Here is a 14658-nt window from a genome sequence, read left to right on the forward strand (position 1 = left end):
TAAATACAAAAATGATTTATGTTCGCTAACAATGTCAGCTTTTTCTCTATGTGAGTGTAGATTATGAAACAAGGCAAAATCTGAAAGACATCCATCTGGAACCTCAAAAAGAGGAAACCTGCACCTTGAAGATGAGATCTGATTGGTTGTCTGGTAGCAGAAAAGCCTTCATGCTACTTCTGCATCCGATGTCTTTCTCGCGCCAGCTTCCTGAATGCGGGAAGTCTCATCTTTCAAAACAAGCCTCCTGATGCACGCATGCAGGGCTTCGCTGGCGCAGCAGAATGAAGTCATCATCAGCTGGACTTTTTTTTCTCCTCCTTTTCCGTCTGCATGATGAGTTTGGCTAGAGACTGTGAGGAAGAAAAGAAGAAGAAGAAAAAACTTAAGGGTGGGGGTGCGCAGGAGGAAAAGGTCCACGACATCATCTCTCCACGCCTTTTAAGGAGTTCTTCAGTGGAGGCCTGAAAGTGTTGGCCCACTTTCCCATCACCGCTTCCCAGCCTTTCCTCTCGGGAGACATGCACACAAATCCAAAACGGTAGCCATTTTCCGCTTACATTGCACAGAGTGGTTTGGATGCTGTGAACCTGTATTTAACCCACTGAGTCATCTGTGACCCTTGAACTCACGTGTGCTCGCATGAACACACACACACTCACACACTTGCAAGAAGACATTAGTACCGAAAATCTGTCAATGCGCCCAAAGACATGCCGCCTGCACATTTATATGACTTTCGCCGGTATATGATAAGTGTCGTTGCTCATGTTGATGTATATGTACATATACAGAGCCTAGCGAAATTATTGCCCGGCCAAGAACTTTTTGTCACATTGTCACATTCAAGGCTTTAATCTTAAAGCTTAAAACTGAAAATAGTTTTTAAGTATCCAAAACATATTGGAGACAATTGTGATTTTAACAATTTATATTCTACTTATTTATTATATTTTCAAAAAAAAACAAAACGAGGTGTTGCAAAAACATTGACCCCCCTGTTCTCTCTGCCCAGCCAAGTTCCCTGATGACTTCTGAATGATCTGATTTCGACCTCAATAACGAAAAATGATTTGGCGCAAGAGAAACACCACCCATCTCCCTGGAAACATCATCCTCACTCTCAAACAGCAGTGGTAGCAGCATCATGCTCTGAGGTTGCTTTTCTTCATCGGGGACTTGGAAGATCGTTGGAGTTATGGAAAGATGGATGGAGCCAAATACAGAACGATTCTGGCAAGAATGTTTCGGAATTTTCACAGTTGGGTGATTCGAGCAAAACAATATGTTTTTAGTAGGAAAAATGCACTATACAATGGAGAAGCACAAACTTAACTCAGCTGGAAATATCACTGTAATATTATTTCAACAAGTACTAATCTAGTTTTTAAACTTATGTAACATTAGGCGTATCCCTGTAATCTGAAATAAATGCGTGTAAATGTATCACTATTATGTTATTTTATTTGAAAGGTTACTCAAATTTAATTTGAGAAATTGTTTATAATTTCCAGTCGATATAGGTGAGTAAGTACATCACGTACCAATGCCAGGCCTTTTGGGGTTTAGGGGAATTGACACTTACTTACTTACTGATGCCGGCTGCCTTATGGTGGCCATTTAAGGATCAGGAACCTGAAATAATATAAATGGTAAATTGCAATAAAATTATTAAAATATAAGGGGAAAATATCAACATTCGAGGGACATTGTGTATTATCTTGTGCATCCTAGTGGTAAAAAAACACATTATTCGTTAAAAAAACAATATTGATTTGAAATATAAGCAAAAATACATGAAGTAAAGTCAAGTCAAGTCATTTTTATTTGTATAGCCCTAAATCACGAAGAGTCTCAAAGGGCTTCACAGATTATTACACTATATTACACAGACTATTTTTCAGAATATTATTATACATTCCCCTGCTCTGGAGCCGACGAGAAGAGTAGGTTATTCATTTGCTATAGAGTAGAAGTGAGTCTTAAGCTTAGATTTAAACATTTCCACTGAGGTTGCAGATCGGATCTCAGGGGGAAGAGCATTCCACAGCACCGGTGCCCGGATGGAGAACGCTCTCGAACCAGCAGAACACTTCTTTGCTCTTGGGATCAACAGAAGACCGGCACTCTCAGATCGTAGGCTTCGGACCGGGACATAGGGGGAAATCAGATCTGAAAGATAAGAGGGAGCAAGTCCATGTATGATTTTGTATAATACTAAGAGAACCTTGAAATCACATCTTAGGCTAACTGGGAGCCAATGCAGGTTAGCCAAAATCGGTGTTATGTGATCGGACTTTTTTGTCCTAGTTAATAGATAGATAGATAGATAGATAGATAGATAGATAGATAGATAGATAGATAGATAGATAGATAGATAGATAGATAGATAGATAGATAGATAGATAGATAGATAGATAGATAGATAGATAGATAGATAGATAGATAGATAGATAGATAGATAGATAGATAGATAGATAGATAGATAGATAGATAGATAGATAGATAGATAGATAGATAGATAGATAGATAGATAGATAGATAGATAGATAGATAGATAGATAGATAGATAGATAGATACTTTATTCATCCCCGTAGGGAAATTCACACTTCCAGCAGTCTACCCTGTTGTTTATTAACAGATGAACATGATGCCCTAGGGGTGCTTGTAGCGAAGTGGATGACGTCACGCCAGTCCAAAAATTCGACATCCCTGCGGCAGATGGAAAACTTTTCTTTGTGAAAATCCAGGGATACACCACCTCGTGTTAGCAAGTCCGCTTCCTCTCCGATTCCCCCCGGCTTTCGTGTCTCTGTTTAGCGGCGTTGAAGCCGGATTGCTCCGGGTAGCTCCGGGTGGCTACACGTTAGCGTCCGGAATGCTAAACGTGAGCCACGTTTCCGCAAAACACAGCAACTGCGCTCCCTGTGCGCTTCGATGTTTTCCACCAGCACTCGATGATCTTATTTGGTCGTGAGTTCGCATTTACCATGATTACGGATGGTACCGAAGACTTATAACGCCGCTAGCCGCTTCGCTAGCTCCGGCTTAATTACCATGATTACGGATGGTACCGAAGACTTATAACGCCGCTAGCCGCTTCGCTAGCTCCGGCTTAATAGCCTCGCTGCGGCATTTTGTACTAGCCGAAGAGACTTGATTCTAGACTTCGGGAGACCAGAGAGTAGTGCATTACAGTAATCGAGACGGGAGGTAACAAACGCATGAATTATAATTTCCGCATCCGACTGAGACAGTATAGAACGAATTTAAGCAATGTTACAAAGATGGAAGAAAGCAGTTCTAGTAATTTTCTTTACATGTGTTTCAAAGGATAGATCAGGGTCAAATATGACACCTAAATTTTTAACTGAGTCACTCTGTGTGATGTGACATTTGTCAATGTTCACAGCAGTTTTTGAGAATAAGTCACGGCATTTAGATGGACCAATGACTAACATTTGGTCACATGGTTATGAACCATCAAATAATTATGCATCTTTTTAAATACTTGTTGTTCAAGAAATCCAATGTACTATACATAACATGAGGCTCACCTACAGGGACTTGAAATGGTTGTCTGCAATCTTGGTTCTAGGGTTACCCCAAAAAAACATAACAAAACTTGTAAAAAGCTCTTATTCTTCCTTCTGCTTTGTAGCATATGTTTTTGGATACTCTAATTAATGCAGCAACATCTCGTAGTCAAACATTACACGGTTTCCCTTTGACTCTATCAGTACCAAAACTCTTAAATATGTTTTCAAAAGCATTGTCCCTGAGTCCCAAAAACATAAAAATGTGTTATTCTTTAGTTTTTTGTTTCACTTAAAAAAAAATATTTTAGAGGCTTTGGCGCTTCTGATCAGAAAGTATCAAGCCTCTAGAAATTATTTCAGTATGATAAATCACTACTCGATGGCAGTATTGGCTCTGAGAATCCCCACTTCTTCTTGTTGCTTTGCTTCCTCTATCCAGCAATTGAGAGTGTGGGGGCGGCCCACCCGTGACTTCCTTTTGATTGATCACATCACCAGAAACATCGGACGCTGAAAGGTTATGTCAGGCACCAGGACGGAATCTCGGACCCAATTGCGTTTGTTTTAAAGGAATCTTTATTGGATTGAGCTGACAGAGCTTGCTTTGAAAGCCGATGATTGTCGTTTGCTAGCAGCGTTGGACGGAATGGCAGCTCTGTGACAGGTAGGCAGAATTGATACGGCTTAGCGGGCAGGTCGATGGCCAGGGCAGGAGAGCAGGTCATAATCGTGGGGCAGAAACAGGTCTATACCGAAGGCAGGCAGGAATCAAACAGGAAAGGTCTTTGGTACTGGAATCTGGCAAAACAAACAGAAGGACACAAGTACGGTCTGACACCCTCCTCTGGCCGCTGACAGCTTAAGAGGAGGGTGCCAGCCAATCAGAGAGCGCGCTCCTGCGCGCCAAACGATTGACACAGGTGTCTTCATTTTGGCAATCATGACAGGTTATTGCAAAATCTATACATCGTCCATGCATAAGTTGAGTTTTCTTGTAATGATTTGTTATTTTGCGAGCACAGTGCCCTTGTGTTTATGGAAGGCATTGTTTAGACATTGGAGGTATCACAAATGGAAAAAAAAAGTATCAAAGTAAAAGTCCCGTTTTAAATTCATCCCTTCACTAAAAGCCGGGTTTTTTTTAGGCTTTTTGGGGTTAAACCTGTATTTTCCAGAAACTTAGAAATGTTCAACTGTTTTTTACTAAACAATGGTAAAAGCTAGAGACATTGATTTTTAATGAACAGGACTAAATTTTCTGTAGGCCTTCAAAAATGAGTCAAAATGGCAAAATATTGCACTTTCCATTTGAGAGAATCATCTTTCATTGAATGAGTTAAAAATATTGGTATTTTTTCGCAGAGGCAATTTTATGTACAAATTGCATCAAAATCGGGATAAAAGTTTGGTATTGAACATCCCTACTGATAAATGATGATAACATTTGCCTTTTGAACCTTTTGGAGACCACTATTGGCTTTTTTGATGCTATTCGCAGGAACCGGCACAGTTAAGTGAAATGGGGTGTAAAACATGCCTGCTTAGGTAATAGATAGATAGATAGATAGATAGATAGATAGATAGATAGATAGATAGATAGATAGATAGATAGATAGATAGATAGATAGATAGATAGATAGATAGATAGATAGATAGATAGATAGATAGATAGATAGATAGATAGATAGATAGATAGATAGATAGATAGATAGATAGATAGATAGATAGATAGATAGATAGATAGATAGATAGATAGATAGATAGATAGATAGATAGATAGATAGATAGATAGATAGATAGATAGATAGATAGATAGATAGATAGATAGATAGATAGATAGATAGATAGATAGATAGATAGATAGATAGATAGATAGATAGATAGATAGATAGATAGATAGATAGATAGATAGATACTTTATTCATCCCCTAAGGGAAATTCACATTTCCAGCAGCATCCCTGAGCTGAGAACAGTACAATAATAAAGCCAAAAGAATACAATATACAAATACCCAGTGTGACGTGCAAATGCCCACTGTAGCGTGTTATATAGAGTAACTAAATAGTGCTACACAGAATACATATTGCAGTAAGATTCGGTAATATCCAATGTAGGTGGTGTGGTTTAATAGGAGCCTTTCAAAGCTTCTCTGCAAGGGATATAAAAGGCAAAGCGTGTAGACATCAATCCCAGAGCAGGACTTTTCCACCGGCTTAACCCCAAGTGTTCTCCCAACCGGGTTGCCATGACAACAGCGGCGCTGTGTACCTCACAGAAGCACGGGGCGCTCTCCCGTCCGGCTCTTCTCTCGGTTGAACTTCAATTACCGGCAAGATGTTTCCCCCCAGCGCGCCGCTGGCCTATTATGGTCAAAGGAGCGTTTGCGGTGGGCCGGCAACAGCATCTCCTCCGCACTAAATCTCGCTGCGTTGGTCTCATGCTCACGGCACTGTGACAGGCCAAGGTCAGCAGGGTCACGCCTCCAGGTGATGTGTTTCCACAAGGCACAGGCGGTGAGGAAATGCACATATATGGCAAGAACTTTATTTACCTCTTATGATCACAAGATTAAAAATTTGTCTTTTGGACTTGATATTTTACTATTTATTGTAAAGCCAGGCCTTAAACAGATATCTGGATGATGGGGGCAAAAGGACGCATGACATCAATAAGGAGTCGGATCCCTATGAAACTCTCTCTCTATTTTCAAAAACACGTGGGCCAATCCGTCCAGTTTTCTAGGTGCTACGTAAGTTACCGAGAGCTGAACATAATACGTGTGACGGTGTGGCTTACACAGCGTAGTGATAGGAATTCTGGCTCTTTCAGCTCCCAAATGGCTTTTCAGACTGTTTTTGTTTTTAATGATACATTAACAAAAACAATGAAACATTATGAACCAAATTAATTAATTTGGAAAATGTATTACACTACTTATGATGATACCCTTTATTGTGTCAATATACAGTGAACCGTAATTTATACCCTCAAATTTTTAATACTAATCAAATGACACAGAAATGACCCCACTCATGACTCCACTCATTATTGACCAGTCAAGAGAACCTTCAAGAGAGGAAGAAATAAAGTTAGAGAGAGAGAGAGAGAGAGAGAGAGAGAGAGAGAGAGAGAGAGAGAGAAGAAGAGAAAGGGAAATAGACGAAATAGAGAGACAGACAAAAAAGAGAGAGATAAAAAAAGATAGATAAAAACAGAGAGAAAGAAAGAGAGAATGGGAGAGCAAGAGAGAAAGAAAGAAAGAGATGAGAAAGAAAGATGAGATGTAAGAGAAATACAGCAAAAGAAAGAGAGTGAGAGGTGGGAGAGAGAGAGAAAGGGGGAGAGAATGAGAGAAAGACAGATAGAAAAAGAGAGATAAAAAGAGATAAATAGAAATAGAGAGGAAAGAGAGAATAGGAGAGTGAGAGAGAGTAAGAGAGAAAAAAAGACAGATAGAGAGATGAGACAAGAGAGAAATAGAGCAATAGAAAGAGAGAGAGAAAGAGAGAGACAGAGAGAGAGGGTGAAAAGGAGAGAGAGAAATTGAAAGAAAGAAAGAACGAAAGAAAGAATGAAAGAAAGAAAGAAAGAAAGAAAGAAAGAAAGAAAGAAAGGGTTATTTCTTACCTTAAAGGTGTGGTCCATTGTTTCAGGCTTTCCTAACAAGTTGAAAGTTACATATTTTATCTATTAAGCATATGTTGAGTTAACAGTGTCCAACTGAGTTCAAAGGCCTTTATCCTTTATTTTACGCTGCACCGGGCGGCAGTGGCTCAGGAGGTAGAGTGCTCGTCTTAGGATCAAGAGATCGCAGTTTGAATCCCGGCTCCTCCGTGTTACATGTCGAAGTGTCCTTGGGTAAGACACTAAACCCCTAATACCCCCAATAAGCAGGTTAGCGCCTTACATGGCTGCACGGCCGCTATTGGGAAATGTGAAGCACACTGTAAAAGCGTTTTGGGAAGTCTTGACTTGAAAAGCGCTATATAAATAAAATAATTTCACATTTATAACCAGCCTGGTAGCCTAGATGGTAGGGCGCCTGCTCCGAGACTGGGAGGTCGCTGGTTCAAGCCTCGGTTGAGTCATACCCAAGACTTACAACATTGGTACTCATTGCTTCCCTGCTTGGCGCTTGGCATTAAGGGTTGGAATTGGGGGTTTTGGTCACCTAATGACTCCCAACACAGCAGTTGGGTCTAAAACGGCTGCGCCCTGTTTGGCTGTGGCTGCATCGGCTTGCTACAGTTTAACTGTACGGGTCAGGTATATCAACATTTCGTTCTGTGAGCATGGTTACAAAGAATGACAATAAAAGTCAATTCTCTTCTCTTTTATCTTTCTTTTATCAGCCCTGTTCGGGGAGGAACAAACCTTCCAAAAAATGAAAGAAGAAGAGTTTATTCAACTGGGTCTAAGAAATGCCACAAACTTGCACACAAATCATGTGTTACTCTGCCATCATCTCCTGGCTTAAAGCCAATATTTAAGTTTTCAAATTCTGCAACCCTCCATTTAACTTGATGAAGTGCCCAGTGAAGAACGCAATGCAGCAGGCAGGTCAAGAAGTTTACTCACTCATGTTCTTGGTTCTCGACAACATGTATTTCCACTAATGTTATCAATCAAATCTATCTAATAGAACATTACAATGACAATTGTAATTGTATTCTAACTCGCACTTTAAAATTGAGCAATATTTTTAGCAGAATTACGGTCATTTTTAATATGGGGGGAATTTGGAGGCATGACAAGAATCTTTTTTTAACATGTTTTAATTTAGGTTGCTTTTACACAGAGGATTAATCATTTGTAATTTTACAATTCTCCTCGGTGTAGTTTTAGGGGGTTTAAAGTAAGTTTCATTTCACTTTTTTTTAACTTTCCAAGAAGAAAGTGTAATTGTACCTCCACTACGCAAGGGGTAACACAGAGTTTTTTGTTAACATTTAGTCTTCACGCAGTGCATTAAGCATGGAATATAAGCATTGAGTACGAAGTGTATTAGGCCCTAAACTAACCCCATGAGAAAAATGTTTAACACAGATGGGGGGACAGGCGAAGGGCGACGGGGTAAAGATACAAACAAAAGTCTGCTCCCATAGCACTTCACTGCGAACTTGGAGGGAGACGAGCAAAGACCGGTGCGTTTGCTATGTTGGAAAAGATGGCAGCTAACAGCATGAAACTATTCATTCATTCATTATCTGCACCACTTATTCTCCTTAGAGATCAGATTCAGATTCAGATTCAGATTCAGATTCAGATCTACTTTATTGTCATTCTAGTACACGTGTATACAGAACGAAATGTCGATGCATCTGACCCCCACAGTTTCCTTGAATGTACAGATATAAATAAAGTTGTATTGTAATTGGCTACGTATAGTATTTTACCATAGTGCCGATAGTGCAAGAAGAGTAGCTAACCAGATGTGCAAAATGGGCAGTCAGGTTAACAAGTCAGGTACACAGTAACATTAACACTGTAACAATAACGCTGTAATTACCATAGTGCAGAGAGCAATGTGCAATGAGTGGCAAGCTATAAAAAACTGCCAGTAGTGCAAAAAGTCAGATTAGCAGCCGTTTAGATTTAAGTTAACTATATGTTGGATTGACCATTTAACAGTCTAATGGCCAGGGGGACTAGACTATTGCGGAGCCTGGTGGTCCTGCACCGCACACTGCAGAACCTCTTCCCAGAGGCTAGCAGAGTGAACAGTCCATGATGGGGGTGAGAGGGGTCCCCGGTAATGTTCTTAGCATGGGATAGGCAGCGCTTCTGGCCAATGTCCTGAATGGAGGGAAGTGTAGTCCCGATTATTTTCTCTGCTGTCCTCGTTACCCTCCTCACACTACCCCAGTCGGTAGCGCTGCAGCCTCCACACCACACAGAGATACAGCTAGTCGAAGATTGGGGTTTTTGACTAGAATGTGAGAAACTGTCGGGAGCAGATCCAGCCGCAGCCATAGAGGGCGCCGCCATTTTGCGGGGGTGCTGAAGCCCATCCCAGCTATCTTTGGGCAGTGGGCAGGGGACACCCTGAACTGGTTGCCAGCCAGTCGCAGGGCACACAGAGACAGACAACTCACTCGCTCATTCACACCGAGGGACAATTTGGACCTGACATACATGTTTTTGGAATGTCGGAGGAAACCGTAGTACCCGGAGGAAACCCACCCAAGCACGGGGAGAACATGCAAACTCCACTGAGGAGGGTTAGATCTCATGACCTGAGAACTGTGCCGCACATGGGCTAACCACTGCCCTGCTGTGCTGCCCCAGCATGAAGCTAAATAAACTAAAATTTTGCTTAAAGACATTACAACCCAATAAAGCTAAAAAAATGCTACAGTTTTTCTCTAGCAAAACTTAAGCACCCCCCAAAACAGACTGTTTATGCCCATGCTCAGACTCAACACTGCACCTACATGCCCGCCCAAAAAGCAGGATTTAAGGAGTGTACTTGTTTAAGCTGGAACAAACCGCAGCGTGGGTGCTTGTTCAGCCTCCAGCACAGGAAAATATTGGATACCAGTGCTCTCTTTCAAATGTTAGCATGCAGTTGATAAGATGAGCAATGCATACTAGTGGGGTTTAAATGTCACCACCACTAGATTATGGTAATTCACATACAGTACAGCCATTAGAGAGCCCAAGTTTGGAAATGTTTTCTTCAAATACTGTACTGCTTTCAATTGTAAGGAGATATGCACAAGTAAGCCTATAGACTCTATATAGGTTCATTTCACACCTAGGGCTTCGGTGATGGCCTTTTGGGATGTGTCGTTCGCAACTGCTGTATGAGCTTGGAAATAAACGACAGGAGCTGACATGCCCACCAATCAAGAGCCGCTTCCTTTTTTTCACTTTCTTGTGATTGGTCAATAAAAACAATTCTCACATAGATTCTGTTATTGACGTCAAATCTGTTGAGTATGTAAATGGTTGAAATTGTTTTTTATTTTATATATATTTTTTGTAAACATTCCAATTTATGTTTTTTGTGCTTTTTGATGATAATGTGTTTCACATAGCTTGTTTTTACACACAAAAAAATCATTAAGTAAAAAAAAAAAAAACTCAAAAACATTGATTTGAGTACTCGAAAAAATACTTCAACTATTGTACCGATGTTAGTTTATAGTTATAGAAATCATAGGTCAAACGATCTTATATTTGGTCAAATATTAAATTTGTGGTCAATGGGCTCCAACGCCCCCGCGACCCTTATAAGGATAAGCGGTACGGCTAATGAGATGAGATATTACACACTGTAGTTGTAACGCTTCTTTCTACCCAAGAAAAACAAAAACAAATTTGCAAGCAAAATTTTTCTAAAAAAAACTGTTCACATTTTATGTCTTTTCATTATGTAAATTTTGCTATAAATAGAATAAGATTAATTTCGTTTTCGTCGTTCTTCTTTGATTAGTCCGATTGTTATATGAGCTCTGAATAAGGAGGAAGGATCAATGGAGATGACACGAGTGATCAGATTAATATCTTGCTCGAATTCTTGTATAATTGGACACAAGAAGGACAAATGATAAGTTGCTTCAATATTAATGTTGAAAATTGAGCAGATGATATCCTCAATTTTAAAACGTGATTTTATTCGTCGTTTAGATGGATAAACACCCATTATTTTCATCACTTTTTAAATAAACTTTACTGCAATACAGAATCGGCCGTCGCAAATCCTTGCCGCAAAACTTAGGCATCTGTCGTACAAACGCCCCTGATTCGCCGCCCCTGAAGCCCCGTCTTTCTCTCCGTACGGCAACCTGGCTGAATACGGTATGTCTGTCACTCCGACGCGCTGTAAAACATCCATTTAACCCACTCCTCCCATTTTTCGAATTAGACTAAGTTTACTTTTTGTTTCAGAAACATGCCGACGAAAGGTCCCTTGCAATCTGTCCAGGTTTTCGGGCGCAAAGTAAGTCAATGGGATATTAACGTTTCACGTGTGGTGCGTAACGCACTGTGGCCTAGACACCATTAGCTTAGCCGGCTAACGTTTACGATGTTGCTTTGGGAATTTACTAACATACCGTATTTAATAGCAATTGCATTAAAGTCTGCATACATATCATATAAGCACACTTGTCACGTAAGTGTTTCCATGCTGCTTAGCTTCGTTTGCTGATAACCGTTCATGCTAAAAGTACATCTTTTTCTCTCCTGATTAAATATTTTCCACATCATTGTGTTCAGTGCGTCCCATGACATTTCTCAATTTTATTTTCGCATAAAATCATGTTTTCTCTAGAATATTTGATATCCTCCAGTAATTAGCCTAGTTATCAAAACTCAACGAAATAACTTGTTGGCAGCGGATAGCATTTTTATACAGTAATTTTCTGCTCATAAGGTAGTACGTGGAACTATCTTTAATATGTACTATAATTATTAATATGTACTATATTATTATTCGACCGAAGCTAAAAATGAAACAAACGTTAGACTAAACTAATTATTATAATATTCATTAAAATATGCATGCACATGATTTTGCTGATTTTCGTTGTGATTTCATTGAAAAAGAGAAAAAAATCTGTCGAGTTGATACGTAAAATATTTTTTTCTGATCCGAAGATTACTTTTGCTCGTTTTAAATGTATTCTTAAATATCTAGTTGCAAGTAGTAGAGACTGTGAAAATGCAATTACACAAATAAAGATGGGATCATTCACATTGTTCTGCTACTATTTAACTTTATTTTAACCCCCCCCCCTCCAATAAAATATCAGGGGGAAAAAATCTGGTAAATTATTTTATGTAACCTACAGATAACTTAAATACATTTTATGGTTATTTTTGTTATTCATCTTGTAACATTTAAAAATACATATATATATATATATATATATATATATATATAACATGGAAAAAAAGGTAAGCGATACACTTAAATGCAAAATTACAGTAAGATCATTAACCACAAAGAATAGTGTGTATTACTTCCTACCTGGGCCTCAGTGACCACAAATAGGAAAAACGTTATACTGTCACTTGAGTCAACATAATTAAGATTTCCTCCTGGGGGAAAAAAAAACTTTAATTTGAATTTACTTTTTAAACATTTTTGATAGGTGGCATGCTTGGAGATTTTTATTAATGTGTGCATGGGCTTAGAAAATACTGAGAAACACTCTGTTGTAGTCACCATAGTAGAGATTTTGTGTGTCTTTGTCAAACGCAATAGACATTTATGTTGTTTACTCGTTGTATTGTAGAAAACTGCCACTGCAGTCGCCCACTGTAAGAGAGGCAATGGACTGATCAAAGTGAATGGCAGACCCCTGGAAATGGTGGAGCCTTCCACACTCCAATACAAAGTAAGCTAAGGTTTTTTTCCAGAGTGAAGTCTCACCAGCTGAAAAATGCATGATTAACAAGGAAAAAAATGTGTATACGTCGCACTCTTGAGTATGAGTCACATATTTGGCGAAATGTATGTGATAAAATACATCACCAAAAACATAACTTGAAAGGCCATTTAAAATGGCAATACAATTCAAAACAGTATACAAATGTTACACATACGTTCACTTCGATATGCTTTTCAGTAACGACATAACATATTAAGTGTTATTAAGATGACTCCGGCGTAAAGAAGATGCATACCAAACTATCAGCTTCACTCCACTAAATACCATAAAAATCTTCATCCTCGATCTCAAGTTTACCTGGAAACAACTCCCAGTCCTGGAGGTAGACAAGCACGACACTGGCTTCCTGCTTTTACGTCGCGGTTGAGGTTAAAATTATCGGCATAACCCTAGAATGCCCACTTATGGTTTGGTGTGAAAATAACATGCAAAGCGATATAAAGTACCGTTAAAAGATATAGAAACTTAAAGATATTTCAAGTCTCACCAGAGTATGAGTTGCCTGGCCAAACTATGGGGAAAAAAAATGCTTTATGGTCTGGAAAATACGGTATATTCGGGTCAAATTTGTATCCAAATCATGCAAGCTGTTCACTCGACTTATTTTGGAATTTTGTTGCTGACAAACGTGATTGAACTATTTTTCTTTGCGCTATTGTTGATGCACACACAACTTGGGTCAGTCTCCAAGCACGGCCATGTAACTATTTTTGCCTATTTTTCCTGTCAATGTTTTTAACTTTATTTGATCTTTTCTTAGGGTCTAAGTCTTTATTATGTGTTTTCTTTCGGAGTGCTAGGTTTAATCTTGTTATAATCAATGTTCACTTTGTTATCAAAGAGAATTAAGGCAGTTGTAATCATTTTGCGTTATGTAGCTTTTGGAGCCTGTGTTGCTGTTGGGCAAGGAGCGTTTTGCTGGAGTCGACATCAGAGTCCGCGTGAAGGGAGGTGGACATGTGGCCCAGATTTATGGTAAGCAACTAATAATAAAACATCTTGCATTTTACAAACTAAATTGAATTTCTTTGCTGGCAGCTATCCGTCAGGCCATCTCCAAATCGCTTGTGGCATACTATCAGAAGTGTAAGTCAATCATAACCACAAAAATCAGTGTTTGGTCTGAATTTGTTTCTAAGGAAATTTTGTTTCCTGGGGCAGATGTGGATGAAGCCTCCAAGAAGGAGATCAAGGACATCCTGATCCAGTACGACAAGACCCTCTTGGTTGCCGACCCGCGTCGCTGCGAGTCCAAAAAGTTCGGTGGACCCGGAGCCCGCGCACGCTACCAGAAGTCCTACCGTTAAAGACCATATACATTTTGCTAGTAATAAAAGGTGTGAAACCAACAAAATGTCATTCTACTGGTTTGTGTTGAATTTGGGGGATGACGGCAACACCTATTGTGTTGGTGATAGTTTTGTTTAAAATGGCACTTTCACGAAAAGATAGGATTTTTAGAAAGACAACAGTGTTATGAATTCTTAATTAAAATTGCTCAATTAGACCCAGGACCTTTGGATTAGATACATTATATATAGGTATACCATTAGGGAGATAATTTAATCAAACAAATGGGTAATTATGTGCTAGTAATATATATATATATATATATATATACATATACAGTTCAAAAACATATTTTCATTTTAGTTTAACTTTTGCATGAATGCGTTGTCTAGTTTTTCAAAGTCTAGCATTCTAAAGCATTAAAGC

At 39.2% G+C, this 14658-nt stretch overlaps 1 protein-coding gene and 1 long non-coding RNA gene across 2 annotated transcripts; both read left to right on the forward strand.

The window, feature by feature from the left end:
* Positions 1 to 237: 237 nt before the first annotated feature.
* Positions 238 to 1446, forward strand: LOC148357285 (uncharacterized). The gene is made up of 2 exons (XR_015852137.1): positions 238 to 541; positions 1016 to 1446. It is a non-coding gene; the product is annotated as an uncharacterized LOC148357285 (long non-coding RNA).
* Positions 1447 to 11325: 9879 nt separating this feature from the next.
* rps16 (ribosomal protein S16) lies at positions 11326 to 14301 on the forward strand. The gene is made up of 6 exons (XM_088348034.1): positions 11326 to 11344; positions 11435 to 11486; positions 12787 to 12888; positions 13821 to 13917; positions 13981 to 14028; positions 14104 to 14301. The coding sequence occupies exons 2-6, from the start codon at positions 11439 to 11441 to the stop codon at positions 14247 to 14249; spliced, it is 441 nt and encodes a 146-aa protein (XP_088204160.1). The 5' UTR covers positions 11326 to 11344; positions 11435 to 11438; the 3' UTR covers positions 14250 to 14301.
* The last annotated feature ends 357 nt before the right edge of the window (positions 14302 to 14658 follow it).

Source organism: Urocampus carinirostris, chromosome 11 (assembly GCF_059441175.1).
Source record: "Urocampus carinirostris isolate Australia breed hairy pipefish chromosome 11, RoL_Ucar_1.0, whole genome shotgun sequence".
In the NCBI taxonomy this organism is placed as follows: domain Eukaryota; kingdom Metazoa; phylum Chordata; class Actinopteri; order Syngnathiformes; family Syngnathidae; genus Urocampus; species Urocampus carinirostris.